The sequence below is a fragment of the Eucyclogobius newberryi genome, unplaced genomic scaffold, assembly GCF_026437365.1.
Source record: "Eucyclogobius newberryi isolate DKJ021-1_F unplaced genomic scaffold, fEucNew1.0.hap1 SCAF_22, whole genome shotgun sequence".
Classification (NCBI taxonomy): domain Eukaryota; kingdom Metazoa; phylum Chordata; class Actinopteri; order Gobiiformes; family Gobiidae; genus Eucyclogobius; species Eucyclogobius newberryi.
The window spans coordinates 15,749,918-15,768,626 of NW_027315857.1; the positions used below are offsets into that span (position 1 = coordinate 15,749,918).

An 18,709-nucleotide genomic window follows, 5' to 3' on the forward strand; every position below is an offset into this window, starting at 1 on the left:
TCTATATAATGCTGCAGTACAGGACAATGTGCAACTCGAACAGGAAGTTGCCGACGCCATCAGAGTCATGAAGAAGAAGAAAGACGAGCTTAAAGAGCAGGACATTGTAATGACTGAGCTTGATTTCCAGAAGCGCGAGAAACAAAGAGCAGCTCAAGCCACTCGCTTAAAAAGACTCCCAGGCCCAGTGTTTTTGTGATTTGTGTTTATGTGATTTCTGTCATCTCTCTGTGATTTGAATTCATTTTTCCCTTGTTGTGTGAAGCACTTTAAATTGCCTTGAACACAAACTGTGCTCAACAAATAAACTTGCCTTGCCTAAAACACCTCCAACCACTATCCTAAAAACAAACAAAATAACCGTAGTATTTACTGAATATGATTTCAAATGGTTCATTGTTTTACTTGTCAAACCCGTATTTGACCGGCCAGCTACTGGTAAACCGGATTTACAACGTCAGTTATCTTCACGATCACCTTATAAATATTTGGGTGGGACCAACACAAAGCTATTATTGAATATTAATCATGCAACTTCTTTTCTGGCTCTAACTTCAAACACAGAGCTTATCAATGCCACAGAAAATAGGCCACTGTAATACTAATAATAATAGTAATAATTAATAAAAAGTACAAGAGATTAGAATGTGACTAATGTAGCAAAGTCCAAGGACAGACACTTTTTGAAACCAATATTAGTAGATGATTATGGTTATCCAAATAAAAACAAAACACATGAACAAATAATTGCAACTACAACTTCAAAATGTTTAAATCCCGCCAAAAACCTCTCAATCTAACCCTATAAAGCATTGTACGGGTTTGACAATTTCTCCCTCAGCATGAATAAAGTGGTCAACCAGACCTGTACGAGTCCATCTCTCATCACCATGTCTAAGCACCTTGCATTCATTATCGTAACTTTGGGGACAACCATTTGCTGTATGGATGAGATTTAAGGAATAATCAGTAAACGATGGGTTGCCAAAGACGCGTGGACGAGGGCTCGGCCTGTGATTACGACATCAAAGAGGCCTAATCACAAAGTCTAATGTGGAGACCTGCCACTGGAGCAAGCAGAAACAACAAGAGAATCCACTACAGTCTTACAGTCTTACAGTATATTGGTACAAGAGGGAGTACCAGGCTAGAAACCCAAAAAATTCTGTATTTTTAGTTTCATCTATCGCCCAAAAAATAGTCATAACTGTAGAGACGTTTTTTTTAATCTGGCTGTTTTTGTCGCATTTAACTGTATTTTGTCTATTACATGAGGAACACTAACATGTCAGAGCACGAGAATGAAAGAAAATTAAATATTTCCCTGTTGTTTGGTCACAGTCTCGAAAATAAATTGAAATTGTGAATTATCGTTAAATTATAATGTTTTTTCCTTACAATAATCGTAACATTAAAATTTGATATCGTGACATCCCTATATAGCCCACTAACATATGTATATATTTGTTTTGTTAATTTGATTTTTTTGCTGATGAAAACAAAACCCGTTTTATATTTGACTAAATCTCTGGATATTTTCACCGCCTAAAATACACTATAGAGTAAGAAAGCAAGTATAAAAATCCCAAGGTGCTTTGCATGGAAAAATGAAAATAGGGAAAATAAATGAAGCAACTAAAAGCTTGTGCCTTTAACTGCTCTTTAAAGCAAATACAATAAAACAAAAAATGGAGGAATGGGACCAGTTCAAATGTGTAGAGATTTTCTTTTGTGACCAATTATTGTCATTTTAACAAGGCCCAAGATTCTATTGAAGTTTTTCCTTATTTATTTTTTTCAAAAGTACATTAATACTCAGGAATATATACTCAGCCTCTTGTATCTTTATTGCTTTATTTCTTACATTTGAACTTGCTCTGTCTTGCTAGTGCCCATGAGACATTTCCAGTTCGTCCCCATTTCAGATGAGTCTTAGAAGAGACTGGGCGCACTAAGAAACAACTATATTTCCTATGTGTCATATGTCAGTAATTGATGCCAATGTAGGAAATATGCATATTGTTTTTCTAATATAACAGGCAAGAATGAGCTCCAACCCCGCAGAAAATGTCGAAAATTGTGTTGCAAATCATCTCGTACGTTTGCAGTATTTACCGAAATGGGTTTCGCAGATTTGCAAAGGTTAGGAGACATTTTCCAAAGAAGCACTCTCTTGTGATCCCCTGTCATCACATTAGTGTCTCAAATTGGTCAAAGCCGGGCTCATGAGTTTCCCGAAATACACAGCGCTGTGATCCGCGCAGGGGCTGGAAGGCACAATGACTCACTTAATTAAGAACATTTACTTTATTCTGCTTCAACAACACAGCAACTCTTTGAACATGTTTCTGTCCACTGCAGCGAGAGTTTTTTGAAAGCCGTGGTCATAAACTACACAGGGAATAAGGGGTGGAGACGTGAATCCTGTTGATTTGTTATTTCGGCTTCCAGACACAAAGGAAGTCTGTCGTTTACCATCTTTTTTGAAACAGAAGGCATCAGTTCGAGCCAGTTATGTAAAAGCAATTACTGCTCTTTACCTTGGACGCTCCAAAATAAAATTGGCCGCGAGAAAACAAATTGATGAAAATTGTAGTCAATCTCCCCCGTCTTGTTTGCTTGGTACTTCTTGTACCAGTGGCCCAATATATTAGACAATCCAAATCAATCTGTGGGGTTACAATTTATGGGATGGAACAAATAAAATTGTCATATTGTTTCTGTCCAAGCTAGAAATGTCCATATATAAAGTGACGGATTATTGGCCCAATGTCACAAAAAACTCAAAAAATGAATTTCTATCTTACTGGCGACTCCTTTGACATTTAGAAAAAAAACTAAGCATTTAACAGAATCCCTCAAATATTTAGGTGTGGTTCAACATAAAGACTTAACTTAAATTATGATACATTTTCTTCCACCAAAGTCTGACTTCTGCCACAAATCACATGTTCGATCTGGATCCTTCGATTAATAGCTTTTTCTATTGATGTAAAATACTGTTAAAAGCCCAATGTGTAACTTTTTAGCCAAAAAATAGTCACAAATAAAAGCATGTTTTATGTTTTGTTGCGTCCTTTTCACCTGCTTGTCTCCATGGAAATGACGTCTACTGTGTTTGAATGCCACTCGTGTTCGGTTGTAAAGATTAGACTGACCTGTGACCGGAGCCTCGATGTCCAGCAGGTTTTTCTCTGCTCTCAAAATGGCCGCTCCTTCCCCGATCAGCCTTAGGGCCACCGTCTCCTCCACGCGGCCCTCCTTCGTCAGATGGGCTTTGAGCACATCCACTTTGGGCTTTCCATCACTGTCGAACACCTCTTTAGCCGTCAGCCGGTGACTTGGGGGGAACGGGACAGCTGGAGAGAGAAAAGAAAGAGAAAGAAAATATTACATCCTGGTTTTAATTATAATAACTTACATTCAAATTAGTAACAATTGCTGGCAAAATCTTAGGTCTGGGAATCTCAGGTCTCACTGTTTTTTAAAGAGCCCAATACATTTGAATAACATTTCTCTTTGTTAAACCATGACCTGCACAAACTCAAAATGAAATATGCCCATTTGAATCATTGAAACAGTGTAAATGTCAAATGGTTTGTGTAAACAACTTTCCTTTCTTTATACAAGAAAAACAATTGTAGTGCGGTCACAAAGTCATTCAGGAAATTATACCAAAAATGACTAGGCTAGACAAAGGTTTTCTGCTGACAATAATAAATAATCTTAAGATTTAAAGGCGCCGTACTTGATTTTTACAGTTTTGAAAAAAAAAAAAAAGTCCATGTACCCAATATTTTGCATGTAATTAAGTATCTGTTTTGCCCCAGCATAGATATATTGTAAAAGCGTCTATTCAGGTCAAAATGAGACCGCTTTCTCTGCATTTACTTATAGAGCATTATATCATCTGTGTAGTAGGAAGTGCGCCGTTAGCATGCTAATGTTTGTTAGCTTTACCCAGGATGACAAAAGTTGTGAATTGAACCGCTGTAAAGAGTTTAAAATGAAATGTTTTTTTCACGTTTCAAAGCAGTAAAAATCAGCTACAGGAAACAGGCCCATACAAAAAAAAAAGATGACACAAAATGCACCGACGATGAAGGACTGAACTAACATTGTATTGGACATTTGTGAAATGGGAAAAAAATTACATTCGGACTTAATTTGAAAATGGATACATATGACAGACTTTGGACTAAATGGGATGATTTTGTTTCTTTTGCTTTATTATTTGCTGGATGTCTACTGTTTTTGATTTATGTCTGGTCTCTATCTGGTCTATTTTTTTTCTTTCAATGTGTTTGTTTTTTATGTGTTGCTAAATAAAAAAAATACATGAAAAAAAAGGCAATATAAAAAATAAATCAGGTACAGGTATTATACTAGAGAGTTAAATCTGACCCATCCATCAATGCAACAACAATGCAACATTCAAGGGAAACCAAGCACAGCGCAGAAACCAACAACACTGTACATTTTACTGCTACATAAGTAAAAGTATTCTTAAGTAACTCTACTCTTACTTCAGCACATTTCTGGTCCCTCAATGCGCCTCTGCCACTGATACATTTCCCTCCGCTAATATTTAAAGAGCTTTCATTGACAAAAGGCTTAAGAGGACGCCTGTTTAGCTCCGCGGCAGTGAGCGCGAGCGTTTAAGCGGTTTGATTAGCAGGTACTTTGGAGCTTCAGGGGAGCAGCACCACACGGGAGCTATGTTCATACCTCCCACCGAGACCATTAACCTCTTCGCTGCTATGAATGATTCCTCTTCAATATTCATAACTAACAACGCACTCTATTCCAAACCGAGCTCAGAATTTGTCTCGTAAAGTAGGACGTGTTATGTCACAGCAACAGGACAAATCTATATAATTTGAAATTTTAAAAGGTACATTTTCATTTTTTTTTTTATATTTTCAAAAGACAAACGAACGGCAAACAAACATCTATTTTATTACTTTCATTGCATCATTTTAGTGGCATAGAAATCTGTGTGTTAATGCATGTACTTTCTGTAATGCATTCTTAGTCCTCCATCTGTGCGTAATTCATCCATCAAGTTTATTATAATCAAGTTGTTTGTGGGCACCCAGCGACAAAATTATAAAGCCCATGATATAATGATGTTTTTTCTGAATTTTCATAATGAACTTTATATAAAAGACAACAACCTTTCAGCACAAATGAATGCAATCGTGTACGGTACATAACCGTCGCTTTCCGCAGCCTCGATCCCATTTTAATTTCAAACATTGTACTTTCCGAACTAATACCAATGTTAGACTATTTCTATGCAAATAACCAAGCGCTCGTTACATCGACTAAAATGAAAGAGCTGCGCGGCAGAGTTTTCAAAAGACCCCATGTCAACGCCATTATAGTCGCCGATGTTAACTGAATAAAAGATGTTGGGAGTTTTAAATTGACACCATTATTAGCATTTGCTCTGTGTTAATGTTTCGTTTCTCCGCCAATGACACATCACAGGTACAAAATAGAACACGGGGAATTTTCAAGCGTTCAAATTGAGTTAGTGGTTTTAATTAACATGTACTTGCAGGCTGTGCACACGGCACGGACTCGCTAAGCCCGGGCCCAGTAACGTTGATGGGTTAGAAGGTCCCAATGGTGATATCAGCTGAAATTAGAGCTGCATTTCATCGGAGAGCTGAAGACCCAAGATACTTTCACTCAACTGTAGGATTTTAAAAGAAGTAATAGGTGGATTTCATACAGTGGATGGATTAAGCAAAACATTATGACACTGACTCAAATCTTATAGCAGTTTGGATTAGTGTGTGGACTATTGTTAGGCCATTTTGAAATATTATTTAGACCAGTATGTTGATTTGCGTTGTTGTTCCCTTGAAATAAAAGACAATTTGACATTTCAGTTAAATTAAGCAGAATAAGCTTTACATGTTGCAAGACAATGTTTATCTTCTAAACAGGTCCATTAAAAGTTTTGGAAAATGTTCAACTCAATCAGTACAAAGTTTTTCAAGCTCTACAAAAAAAAAAAAAAAAAACACGTCTCAATAACATGATTTTATACAAAGAATAATAATAGTTGCTTTAACTTCATGTGTGACACTCAACACCATTCATATCATCAATACTTGCTCAAAGGAGTATTTAGATTAACACCGATAAGTATCTGTGTATATTCTTTGGCTTGGAGGTCTTTCGGTGACCTCCATCCCAGATAGAGTTACAGAGGCCCCAGAACAGCCTCCTCCAGAGCACCTGCTGTGACACTCTAACCCCGGAGCCGGAACTTAGGCTTCTGGACTCACCACCGAGGGGCCACAGTAGTTACATTCATGTCAACCAGCCTGAGACATTTTGCACCTCTACAGCGCAGTCTAGAACGCGCACTAGAACATACTGTACAGAGCAAATGTCCAAGAAAGCTGTGGCGAGTCAGTCTACAAATATCAAGAAACAAAAAATAAAAAAAACTAGGGATGGTCAGAAATGGATGGATCCGATGTTTAGCTTGATGTCACTTTTATAGATAGACTTTTTGGACCTATCTCGTAATTGTGAATAAATAAAGGCCAAACGTACGCACAAACTAGAGCACTTTAGTGTTTATTTTTCCATTATTATTATTATTAGTAGTATTATCTTGTCTTACGCTAGCTGTTTTTATTTTATTTCATATTTTATTTTTATCTTTATTTATTTTTCCCCTCCATCACTTGTTGGGAAATGGGAGGTTTTGTCTATAGGAGTTTTTGTTTATAAGAGTTATTGTTTATAAGAGTTCTTCTATTAAGAGTGTTTTTTAAACTTCCTATAAGTTATCTGTCCTTTTCCTCTGTATCTACCTGCGTTGCAGCAATAAAATTTCCCCATGTGTGGACAATAAAGGAATATCTTATCTTATCTTTAGTAAGTATAAGCTAATATAATAATAATTTGTTTGTATTGTGCTTTTCAAAATACTATAAATACACACATTTAGCGGAATTTGCTTTGTTTTTCTGATGTCGCATGGGCTATTTGATCAAATGTTGTTTATGTAACCTTAGTTCAGAAACAAAAATTCTTCTCACAACTCCCTTCAATGTCTGCTCACTGCTAGTATAGCCTACCCACAGCGTACTCTTAATGAATGACTCATGTGAATTTGTCGGAGCAAAACTTTATCATCAAACAAACTTGCGGTTCCTAATACCATCTCACGCTGTGCTGTCTAATTAAGCATGGGGCTGGATAACATGCAAACCCCAAAGGTACACTAATAGCTACACTTTCTCAATATCAAATCTACCCAGCCACAAAACGTAACCACAAATGAAAAAAAAGATGGCAGCCGTTTTTTAATAATAAACATCAACCAAACTATGGCAATTTTCTCAACATGCAAAGACATTTTCAGTTTATATGTTAGTTATCTAATTTGGTTTATGACCGGTCTGAAATGATCAATTAAGGGTAGAAAAGTTCAAATGGTTTCTAGTCACAGCCAGATAACGTGTAAAAAAAAAACAAGACAAAAGGTTATTAAAAAGAAACTTGAGCTTTAGTGCGCTGGCTGCTAGCGTTGCAGAGTTCACTTTTTAAAGAGATGAAAATGTCTCAGCAAATTGCCATTTCCCTTAATAATGAAAGGTGATTATCCACAGCCTCATTTTAAAAAGGGCATTCAGTACCTTCGTCAAGTTCAATAACTTAATTATATTTTCCCAATTTGAGCAGATATTTGGGCCAGTCGTTCGAGCCTTAGCATTATTTCTTCTTTTGTTATTGCCCTACATGTTTCACAATCTATTCTTGTTTGCAAATAGACTATTAAGGCTACGCTTGTCAATGAAGAACAAATTATTTGCTAATACAATATTAGAACACCATGAAAAAAAACGAAACAAAACTTGGATTCAACTAAGCAAATACAGTAGTTACGAGCCTCCTACTGAATAATTGCTGCGTAGGTGATGATCTTTCAGCTGCAACACGGTATTTAAACCCAACTGATGCAGCGAGCGGCTTCTCATTTCTGAAACATGTGGAAAGATGAATCCCGTGGTCATGGATGAGATGTCAGTGTGTTTGAGAAGGGTCAAATCATTGGCATCGAGCAGAGAAATCATCTAAGGAGAAGAACAAATGTACTCCAGATCTGAACCCCAGTGAGAGTGTCTGGGACGAGCTGGAGAAGGCTTTGTGCAGCGGTCACTGTCTCCATCATCAACACAAGATCAAAGTGAGAAATAATGCAACACTGGAAGGAAATAAGAATGTTAATGTTGCAGAAGCTTATTGCCACAGTGAGTATGCTGTAATCAAAGCTAAAGGTGGTCCTACCAAATATTGGAGCTCCTTATTTTCTGGGGCGACTTTTCTTTTGGACTGGCAGTGTAGAATACCATTTGTTATGATAATTTAGCCACTGTTAGCATACAAGATATGTATCTGTTCAGGGGTAAACTGGACCTATTAAAATTATGAATGTCTGGATAGGGTATTGCTAGCTTAAACCTTAAAAATCATCTAAAGTCTAGAAAGTAGAAAAAGCTTCAGTTGTAGTCATCTGGACTCAGTTTGAAAAAATAGACGTTTCGACTCTCATCCAAGAGTCATTGTCAATAAAAGAATTTAGATCGAGATTGACAATGACTCTTGGATGAGAGTCGAAACGTCTATTTTTTCAAACTGAGTCCAGATGACTACAACTGAAGCTTTTTCTACTATGGAACACGCCTGGACGAATGAGGGATTACACCGACATAAAGTCTAGAAAGGATTTTTTTACATCGTGCTCAGTGTAAAAACAAATTGCCCGTGTTCGATTGACGGTAGAGCTGTAGAGCTAATAGCTAGATCGACAGATTGAGATCGAGTCATGTGAAAACGTCAATTATTCGGGTGGGTTTTTGAATGGCGAGGTCTACAGTTTATCCCCTTCATTAAAAACATGTTGGTTTTGAGCAGATGTCAGACTTTGGAGGAAGCAATGTGAATATTATTTTGTGTTGAATGGCACAGCTTGTTCATGACATCATTAATAAAAGCAATTTTTACAATGTTTGGAAAGACAAAATAAAATGGAGAAAATATGGAGGAAAAAAATGTCATATTTCCACATCGCCCAGCCCTAGCTAACGGGGACCTACAGCGTACACAGCTTTTTCACTATTTTCAGATCATGAACTTTTTCCCAGCTCAAACTTCTCCGTTTTCTTCAGTTACTCTCTAGCAACTCTCGCTGTGATTGGTCAGAGCTCAGGGGGGAGAAGAGCCCTACTGAGCATGTTTGGTGGACAGAAAGCCGCCGGATGTACCTAGCCACTAAAGGCTAAAATGGCGACACACACCAATGAGTTCCGCCATTGACTCAGGCTTGTTATGCATTGCCATATTTCTAATCTTTAATGCCATTGGATAACCACTAATCAGAAAAGAACATGACCAATAACGTGCCAACACAAAAATTACACAAAAGAGCTGTGGAACAACCTGATAAGCTGCTGGGTCACTACTGATAAATACATTTAGGCTAAATTTAGAATACTAAAGAGTCAGAATACTTTGGAATGAATGCCAAGTTCAGAATTTAGCTATAAACGAGCTGAAACACTGAACATGTTTACAAGATTTGAAAAGGAAACTGAAATTAAACCATTACTAATCTTTATTTATCGGTACACACCTTCTTTGTTGCTAGCATAACAGTTCTGGTCTCACCAAAACTACTACCATGAGGTCATACTGACAAACTACCTTTAAATTTGAACAGGAAACATAACATTATTATAATACAGAGTAGGCCATGTCACATTTCTGGTTGGTGCATTGGCAACCTCTCAACACATCTCTGCATTTCCTCGTCCTGACAATGGAAACAGTGTGAACTTTTCCTCCCGTGGAATTTCTAACAACCCTCTCATTAGCAACAAGAGTAACACCCAGCGCTGCCAAAACATTACACGGCACAATGTAATAATAGGTTGTACAATGTTGAAGTGAAAGCGCTTTTCTTTCCTTTAATAATAATATAAAATTGCAAGGGACAGGGCACATATTTAAATATTGGTAAATTTAGCAACCAAGTATTAATTCAAGCAGGATTGGACCAGGTTTGAAGAAGGTCTAAATCGATGAATGAATATAGTGGGTCCAAAAATGACAATGACCAAATGGTGCACAAGAAAAGTTACTTAGATTGACATTGTCGGTGTAATCCCTCATTCGTCCAGGCGTGTTCCATAGTAGAAAAAGCTTCAGTTGTAGTCATCTGGACTCAGTTTGAAAAAATAGACGTTTCGACTCTCATCCAAGAGTCATTGTCAATAAAAGAATTTGGATCGAGAACTCCGATATTAATACTGTTCTGTGGTAAGACCCACCCATTGGGAGGAGCCTTCCTGAAGTAGAAGGAGTTGTTTGTTTCAACAGAAACTTCCCCCTTGTATCTACCGAGCTAGCCTATTCAGAATCTTAATGGGCTATTAGAATCCTCTTTGTCTTTGTGAGACCCTGGCTCAACCACCCTGAGTACCTGATTAGCATCTAAATGTCCTGGTCCTCTACCTTTCCAGGGGTTCAGTAACCCATTATAAATAACAGGAAGATTATACCTTAGCCCTCCATTTCTGTTTAAAGAAGGTCTTTCTTTTTTAACAAAAATAGCTTCCTTGACTCCTCTTTCAAACCATCTTTTCTCCCTGCTTAAAACCTTCACATCACCGTCTTCAAACGAGTGATTAGGGAAGGGAAAAGGGAAAAGGGAAACTGAACAGAGAAGGAAGGGTGTTTCTATCCCTTATGTGTCTGGCCTGTCGGAAAAACTGCAGAGAATTTTTAGACAACACGAAGTCCCTGTTTATTTTAAACCAGGAAACACTTTAAGACAAAAACTGGTTCACCCTAAGGACAAGTTGCAGACTCAAAAACAGAGCAATGTAGTTTATTCGATCCAATGCAGTGAAGAAAGCTGTAAAGAACGGTACATAGGTGAGACAAAACAGCCTCTACACAAGAGGCTCTATCAGCACAGAAGAAATACAAGTTCAGGACCACAGAGCGCCGTGCATCTCCATCTTGAAGCCTCTAATCACTCGTTTGAAGACGGTGAGGTGAAGGTTTTAAGCAGGGAGAAAAGATGGTTTGAAAGAGGAATCAAGGAAGCTATTTTTGTTAAAAAAGAAAGACCTTCTTTAAACAGAAATGGAGGGCTAAGGTTTAATCTTCCTGTTATTTATAATGGGTTACTGAACCCCTGGAAAGGTAGAGGACCAGGAATTTAGATGCTAATCAGGTACTCAGGGTGGTTGAGCCAGGGTCTCACAAAGACAAAGAGGATTCTAATAGCACATTAAGATTCTGAATAGGCTAGCTCGGTAGATACAAGGGGGAAGTTTCTGTTGAAACAAACAACTCCTTCTACTTCAGGAAGGCTCCTCCCAATGGGCGGGTCTTACCACAGAACAGTATTAATATCGGAGTTCTCGATCTAAATTCTTTTATTGACAATGACTCTTGGATGAGAGTCGAAACGTCTATTTTTTCAAACTGAGTCCAGATGACTACAACTGAAGCTTTTTCTACTTAGATTGACATTGTCATTCCTTACTTACTTGGGCCTCAGAACTCCTGTTATGGACACGATAAATGGATACTTTTGGAATGTGCTAGAAAAAGCCATCACTAAGAGATGGATGACACAAGAGCCCCTGACGATCAAGGACTGGACTGACATCATCACAGAAATTAGACAAATGGAAACAAAAACATTCAAACTGAACTTGGAAATGGACAAATTTGAAGGACTATGGACCAAATGGGACTTTTTTTTACATTTTAATTTGTAGTTGATGTCTATTTGTATTAATATTTTATATGTTGCTCTCTGGTTGTGTTTGTTTTTGTCTTTTATGTTTTATCCCATCCATCCATCCATTTTCTACCGTTTGGTCCCTTTCGGGGTCGCGGGTGACTGGAGCCTATTCCAGTGACTTCGGGCCTTAGGCGGGGTACATCCTGGACAGTGGCCAACTTGTCGCAGGGCCAACACAGAGACATAGACATTACAGACAGTTCACGTCATGTTTTATCCTTTGAATAAAAAATAGGTTAACTAGGCTAGTGTACCTTTAAGACAGGCTACACCAGAGCTAAACATAGAGTAAATTGCAGATGAGATACAAAGTAATTCAAAACCAAGTCCATAGTAGGTCTAGACTTGGAGTAAACCAAACCTAAACAATGTGTAACCCTGGACTAAATCCGGTCTGAAACAAGCCTAGACCAGGACTACCAGGAATCAAGTGTTTTCAAGCACCGTCATTTCAAAATAGTCAAGTCAATTAATAGTCTAAAGGAGTAAGGAGAAATTACATCTACTGAATCAATATGCGCCAGAGGTGAAATTGAAAACTCCAAAATTTAATTCATCTCGTAGGGCAGACTGCTGACCCGCGGCGATGTGGCTGGAACTCACGGCTGGATTCAGAAAACGTATCCATTAGTAGTGCACTTTTGCCTTTGGTTAATTCGACAAATTCTGAGTTTGCTCGTGTTATGTAAGGAGGGGGGAAAAATCAAAACAACCGGCCTTTGCACACAACTGGAAAGGAAAATAAAGAGAGGAAAGAGTGAGTAAAAGAGAAGAGTCTTGGAATTGAAGTTATCCGTTAATTTGTCTCAGATTAGCATTCTCATTTCCAGGCTACAAATTAAAGTCATCCATCAGGCAATAGATCTGAAGACGGATCAAGGACTAAACTTAGAAAAGCCTGAGGCCATGTTCATTTTTTTCTTCTTAAATTTAGATTATCTTGTGCTAATCATTGGTGTGTATAGCAAAAACTAACTAACTAAAAAAGGTTGTGGTGCTTGTGATTGTTTTGCCAGGAATATTTCAAAAGTGTGGCATTAAACTACATAGTGGATCTTTAGCCTTGCAATACACATAGGACTAGAACAAAGCAATAAACCTAAAAAACTCAAACAAATCAAGAATACATAATAAATTAAACTACGTACAAGCCACTTCATCTCGTTTTATACTGAGTTTATTAAATCCAGGACTAGATAACATAACTTTACCACAATATTTGTGTTGCCGTTTTGTAAAACCTACATATCTGGACTCATCTCCCTGTGGAGCAAGACAGCAGGAGGAAACCAGCCAGAAAGAGGAAAACAGAATAGTTCAGGAGTTAATGCTCCGTCGATGCATGTGCTTGGCAGAGCTTGAAAAACAGCAAAACTAGAGCTAAATCAGATATAAACCGGACTAAACCAGCCCTTGTTGTAGAATGTTGTTAATGGTTTGATCTGGCAAAATATCTTTATTTCTTGCTAATTTATATCATTGTCCTGTTAAAACACCTCTGACTCATTGAACTTAAATGCAGTAAAGATAAATACATTTTGAAATTTGCAAAAAAATTATGAAATTGTTATCCCAGAATATCACTTTTTTTAGGTTTAGAATTTTACTTCCTGTTTCTAATTGATGACGTTGCACTAGGAAATTAGTTACTTAAATTACTTAATTATTATTATTAGCTAACACTGGGAAAAAAACTCTGAAAATATATGAAAGTGACTATATTTTGTTGAATTAAGGTTTAGAACGTCAAAAAAGTTGTTTTGTTTGTAAATTTACTAAATGATGCATGAACTTTGACTGGAATGAGCGTCCCTAGTCAGTGTGATGTCACTTCCTGTCATTTTCTTCAACATTACCATATCTGTTTGTTGGTTTATAGTTTAGTAGTACATACAGTATTTGAGTCAATTCAGGCCAAACACAGACAAAATAGCTAAAATTTCAAAACTAACTGCACAAACATGGCATAAACACAGCCTTAGATGTGTCAACTACAAAATGAATCTTGACTTAATTTGACCACAAACTGTACACAACTGGAAATTGACAAAACTACAGTTGCAGCATTCAGTGGCGTTCTGTCGCGCGGTTGTTTTGAAGCGGAATGGCAATGGCAGTTTTGCCTGAATGCTTGCGTTGCCTTTTGAGAAACACGCAGCTGTTGAAATGTTCAGGTTGGTGTAGTTCACGGCTAATGCTCTGTCTCTCTGCGGAGGGAGACAGCAGGAGGCTCACAGTCACACAGAGCTGGACAGATCGGACTAATGAGAGAGAGAGAGAGAGAGAGAGAGAGAGAGGGAGAGGGAAGAGAGAGAGAGAGAGAGAGGGAGAGAGGGGGGAGAAAGAGAGAGAGAGAGGTGGGAGAGGGCTGGAAAGAGTGTCAGAGAGGTGAGTATACAGCACTTAACACAAGTAACTAAACAGCGCCCATTTGGAAGCAAAACGTAGACTATACAACTCATATGAGCCACAGGGTTACTGAGGACATGCGGTTAAAAAAAGATTCTTGCATCAAAGAAATTGCTAGAGCAGTAGTAAAGTATCACAAGAAAATATCGATACTGGGGGGGAAAGAAAACCTTGAAAACTTCACGTGCAGGTAAAGGACACGCACAAGTTTTTGTCGGTATATGAACAGGCCATGGCTCATGTTCAGCTCGTTCTTCTCCAGAATTCCAGGCTGCAGAGGCCAAGCTAGCGCTGATTCGTGATTTGGTGCGGGCGCTGGGCTTTAGATCGGGACCATTTCCATCAGAGAGAGGACGCGAAACTTTAAATCAACTGGATTTAGACAATGGAACAGGCATGCCATTCTGTGAAGCTCATTCTGCTTTCTCAAGGCATAATGATAAGCCTTGAGGAGCAAAACATCCAAACCTGAACCATCATGTAATTCTACATGCCCTCTCTTCAAACATCATCATAACGATTGTATAAATGATAAAACTACTAGAACGAAATCAACTTTACCGTCACCCCTCACGTCAATGCTAGTGGTTTATTTTTACTACTATTTATTACCATTGATCGAGCACTGGGAGCGTGGCGATGGCGCTTTACAGAGGCGGGCGTGGGCGGGACCCGGGTTTGACATCGGACATGTTGAGGATGCCCCGTTTCGCCAGACAACTGCATTTTTTAAACGCCTCCCCCGAAGATTCAGCAAAGAGAGTGGAGACCTCAGCAACAGCGAGGGGAAACAAAGACTTGACAGCTCTGTGATTCTGCAAGCGAGACATTTACAAGGAACGGCCGAATAAAGTCATCCTTCTCGCAGTCCGGCGTTCTAATCGATTTGGGCAACGCGTTTGACTCCACGTGGCGTTGGGTTGATCGATCATGGATATGTTAATATGAATGTGAATTGTGTAAAATATGAATGCCTCAAAAATGCACAATAATATGTCCAGGAGCATTGAATTAAATAACTGGCGCAAGAATCAAGCATTTCAGTGTTTGAAGAGGTTTTAACTTGAGGTAGCAGGTTGTTGTTGTTGTTGTGTTGCATTTAATGGCGGTTGGCAGGCAACTGAAAAGGTGCATTTACCGCCACCTACTGTAGTTGTACATCTTCTGTAGTTGTATCCTTTCTGTAGTTGTACATCTTCTGTAGTTGTACATCTTCTGTAATTGTACATCTTCTGTAGTTGTACGCTTTCTGTAGTTGTACATCTTCTGTAGTTGTACGCTTTCTGTAGATGTACGTCTTCTGTAGTTGTACGTCTTCTGTAGTTGTACATCTTCTGTAGTTGTACGTCTTCTGTAGTTGTACGTCTTCTGTAGTTGTACGTCTTCTGTAATTGTACGTCTTCTGTAGTTGTACGTCTTCTGTAGTTGTACGTCTTCTGTAGTTGTACATCTTCTGTAGTTGTACGTCTTCTGTAGTTGTACGTCTTCTGTAGTTGTACGTCTTCTGTAATTGTACGTCTTCTGTAGTTGTACGTATTCTGTAGTTGTACATCTTCTGTAGTTGTGCGTCTTCTGTAGTTGTACGTCTTCTGTAGTTGTACGTATTCTGTAGTTGTACGCTTTCTGTAGTTGTACATCTTCTGTAGTTGTACTCAGTCTTAATTCTGTTAGATCTGAGTGCTGCTTTTGACACTGTCGATGATGGGATCCTCTTACAGAGACTAGAGGACTGGGTGGGCATCACTGGCACTGCCCTAAACTGGTTAAGGTCCTATCTGGAAGACAGGAAGTACTTTGTTGAAATTGGTAGCTGTGTCTCAGACCACATGACCCTGACCTGTGGAGTGCCCCAAGGGTCAGTCCTGGGTCCCCTTCTGTTCAACCTCTACATGCTGCCGTTGGGTCAGTTGATACGCAGTGAAAATGTGCCCTATGTTTCACTGTCGGCAGGTGACTATGGACCAGTAGATTCACTCTGTCACTGCATCCAACAGATCAGTTTGTGGATGCAAAACAACTTTCTCCAGCTGAACTCAGACAAGACTGAAATAATCGTTTTTGGCCCACAGAAACAAAGAGAAAGTGTTAGCGGTCACCTCCAGAGTCTCGCTCTAAAACCTACAAACCAAATTAGAAATCTGGGGGTAATAATGGACTCAGACTTGAACTTTAACAGCCACGTCAAATCAATAACATCAGCAGCTTTTTACCATCTAAAAAACATTGCCAAAATCAAAAATATAGTGTCAAAACCAGATTTAGAGAGACTTATCCACGCGTTTGTCTCCAGTAGATTAGACTACTGTAACTGCCTGCTCACTGGTCTCTCCAAAAGAGCTGTAAAACAGCTGCAGTACATCCAGAACGCTGCTGCTCGGGTCCTGACCAGAACCAGGAAGTACCATCACATTAGTCCTGTTCTCAGGTCTCTGCACTGGCTCCTGTGGCTCAGAGAATAGACTTTAAAGCAGCTCTGCTTGTGTACAAGTCTCTCCATGGCCTAGCACCAAAGTACATCTTGGATTTGTTAGTGCCATATGAACCATCTCGGACTCTGAGGACCTCAGGGACCGGCCTCCTGCTGGTGCCAGAGTCAGGACAAAACATGGGGAATCTGCGTTTCAGTTTTATGCAGCTAAAATCTGGAACATTCTTCCTGAAGATGTGAGACAGGCTTCTACTCTGACAATGTTCAAATCTAAGCTAAAAACAGTTTTGTTCAGCTGCGCATATGACTGAAAGGATTTTTTCTTTGCACTCTTCTCTTTTGTTTGTGATTTTATTAGTTTTTAGTGTATTTTATTAGAAAATCAGTTGGATTGATAATTTTTAATTTAGTTAATTTTATTGTAGTTAATTTTCATCTTTGCACTCTTCTCTTTTGTTTGTGATTTTATTAGTTTAGAAAATCAGTTGGATTGATAATTTTTAATTTAGTTAATTAGTTAGTTAATTGTATTTCTGTAATTTCTTTGTGATTTGAATGCATTTTTCCTGCTGTGAAGCACTTTGAATTGCCTTGTGTATGAAATGTGCTCTACAAATAAACTTGCCTTGCCTTGCCTTACATCTTCTGTAGTTGTACGTCTTCTGTAGTTGTACATCTTCTGTAGTTGTACGTCTTCTGTAGTTGTGCATCTTCTGTAGTTGTACGCCTTCTGTAATTGTACGTCTTCTGTAGTTGTACGTCTTCTGTAGTTGTACGTCTTCTGTAGTTGTACGCCTTCTGTAGTTGTGCATCTTCTGTAGTTGTACGCCTTCTGTAATTGTACGTCTTCTGTAGTTGTACGTCTTCTGTAGTTGTACGCCTTCTGTAGTTGTACTTTTTCTGTAGTTGTACGTCTTCTGTAGTTGTACATCTTCTGTAGTTGTACGTCTTCTGTAATTGTACATCTTCTGTAGTAAAAAGGGAGAGAAAGATACAGAGTAGAGAGTGAAAGAGGGAGAGGAAAAGGGAGAGACATATAGAGATCCCATGAAGACTGGATATTTACTTAAAGAGATTGTAGTAGCAGTAGTAGTAGTAGTAGTAGTAGTAGTAGTAGTAGTAGTAGTAGTAGTAGTAGTAGTAGTAGTAGTAGTAGTAGTAGTAGTAGTAGTAGTAGTAGTAGTAGTAGTAGTAGTAGTAGTGTGGTGTGAAAATACAACAACACGTTTTTACTCTGTATGCCGGCTTCTAATATAGCATTTCGAAGGCCAAAAAAATGCAGTTCGAACAGGAACTATCACACAGAGATGTGTTGCTTGCTCAGACCGTCCGTGGTCATTAATCTTTGTAGTATTCATGGAATTCTTTCGCGGTTGTGGAGGTAATTCAATTTTTATACACTAGGGTTGGAGTTTCCGGCACAGGCAGCATCTTTCTGCAACAAATAAAATGGAAACACTCCTCCTCCTGATCATGAATAAGGCAGTATGCAAGCAACAGGACCGGAGTAAAGCAGGGCCCACGCCACTATTTGCCTGTTTTATGCAGCACATAAAGAAATACCCGGAGGCGCGTTGGCAAATGTGTTGCTGCTGCTTTAATGTTGCATTCAATAACATAGTGTAAAAACATAACACGGCTGGGGGCAGTAGGTCATGATGCATTCAATGTCTGAGACCAGAGCAATGGCCCTATCTGGCAATGCTGAAAACAAAGCCTATACAAATGTTCAATGTGAGCCGAGTACAACATACAACATTTAAAAGGTTGTGGTACATTTCACTGTAAACATAAAAATGAGGCAGTGTCTTTGGTCAGTGCACTGTAACATTTATGAGTATGAAGAGGTTATTGCTTCGCCCGGAATGTCCAACAGTAGGATATCTCCATGGAGACAAGAGCCAGCAGTGAGAACGCGTGTTTTTCTTTTTTTCTTTTTAGTATTACAAACACAAACAAACAGAACAAAACCAGAGAATGAAAGGCAAAATTTAAAAAATAAGCAGCTAATATGCAGCTCA

At 38.6% G+C, this 18,709-nt stretch overlaps 1 protein-coding gene across 4 annotated transcripts in view; it reads right to left on the reverse strand.

Annotated features, from left to right (window-relative positions):
* Positions 1–18,709, reverse strand: part of LOC140371761 (protein phosphatase 3 catalytic subunit alpha) — a 101,660-nt gene that overhangs the window by 49,082 nt on the left and 33,869 nt on the right. For all 4 annotated transcript variants that reach the window (XM_072458969.1, XM_072458970.1, XM_072458971.1 and 1 more), the window contains exon 2: positions 3,159–3,359. In XM_072458969.1, the coding sequence (XP_072315070.1) occupies positions 3,159–3,359 (201 nt within the window). The remainder of the gene's footprint in view (positions 1–3,158; positions 3,360–18,709) is intronic.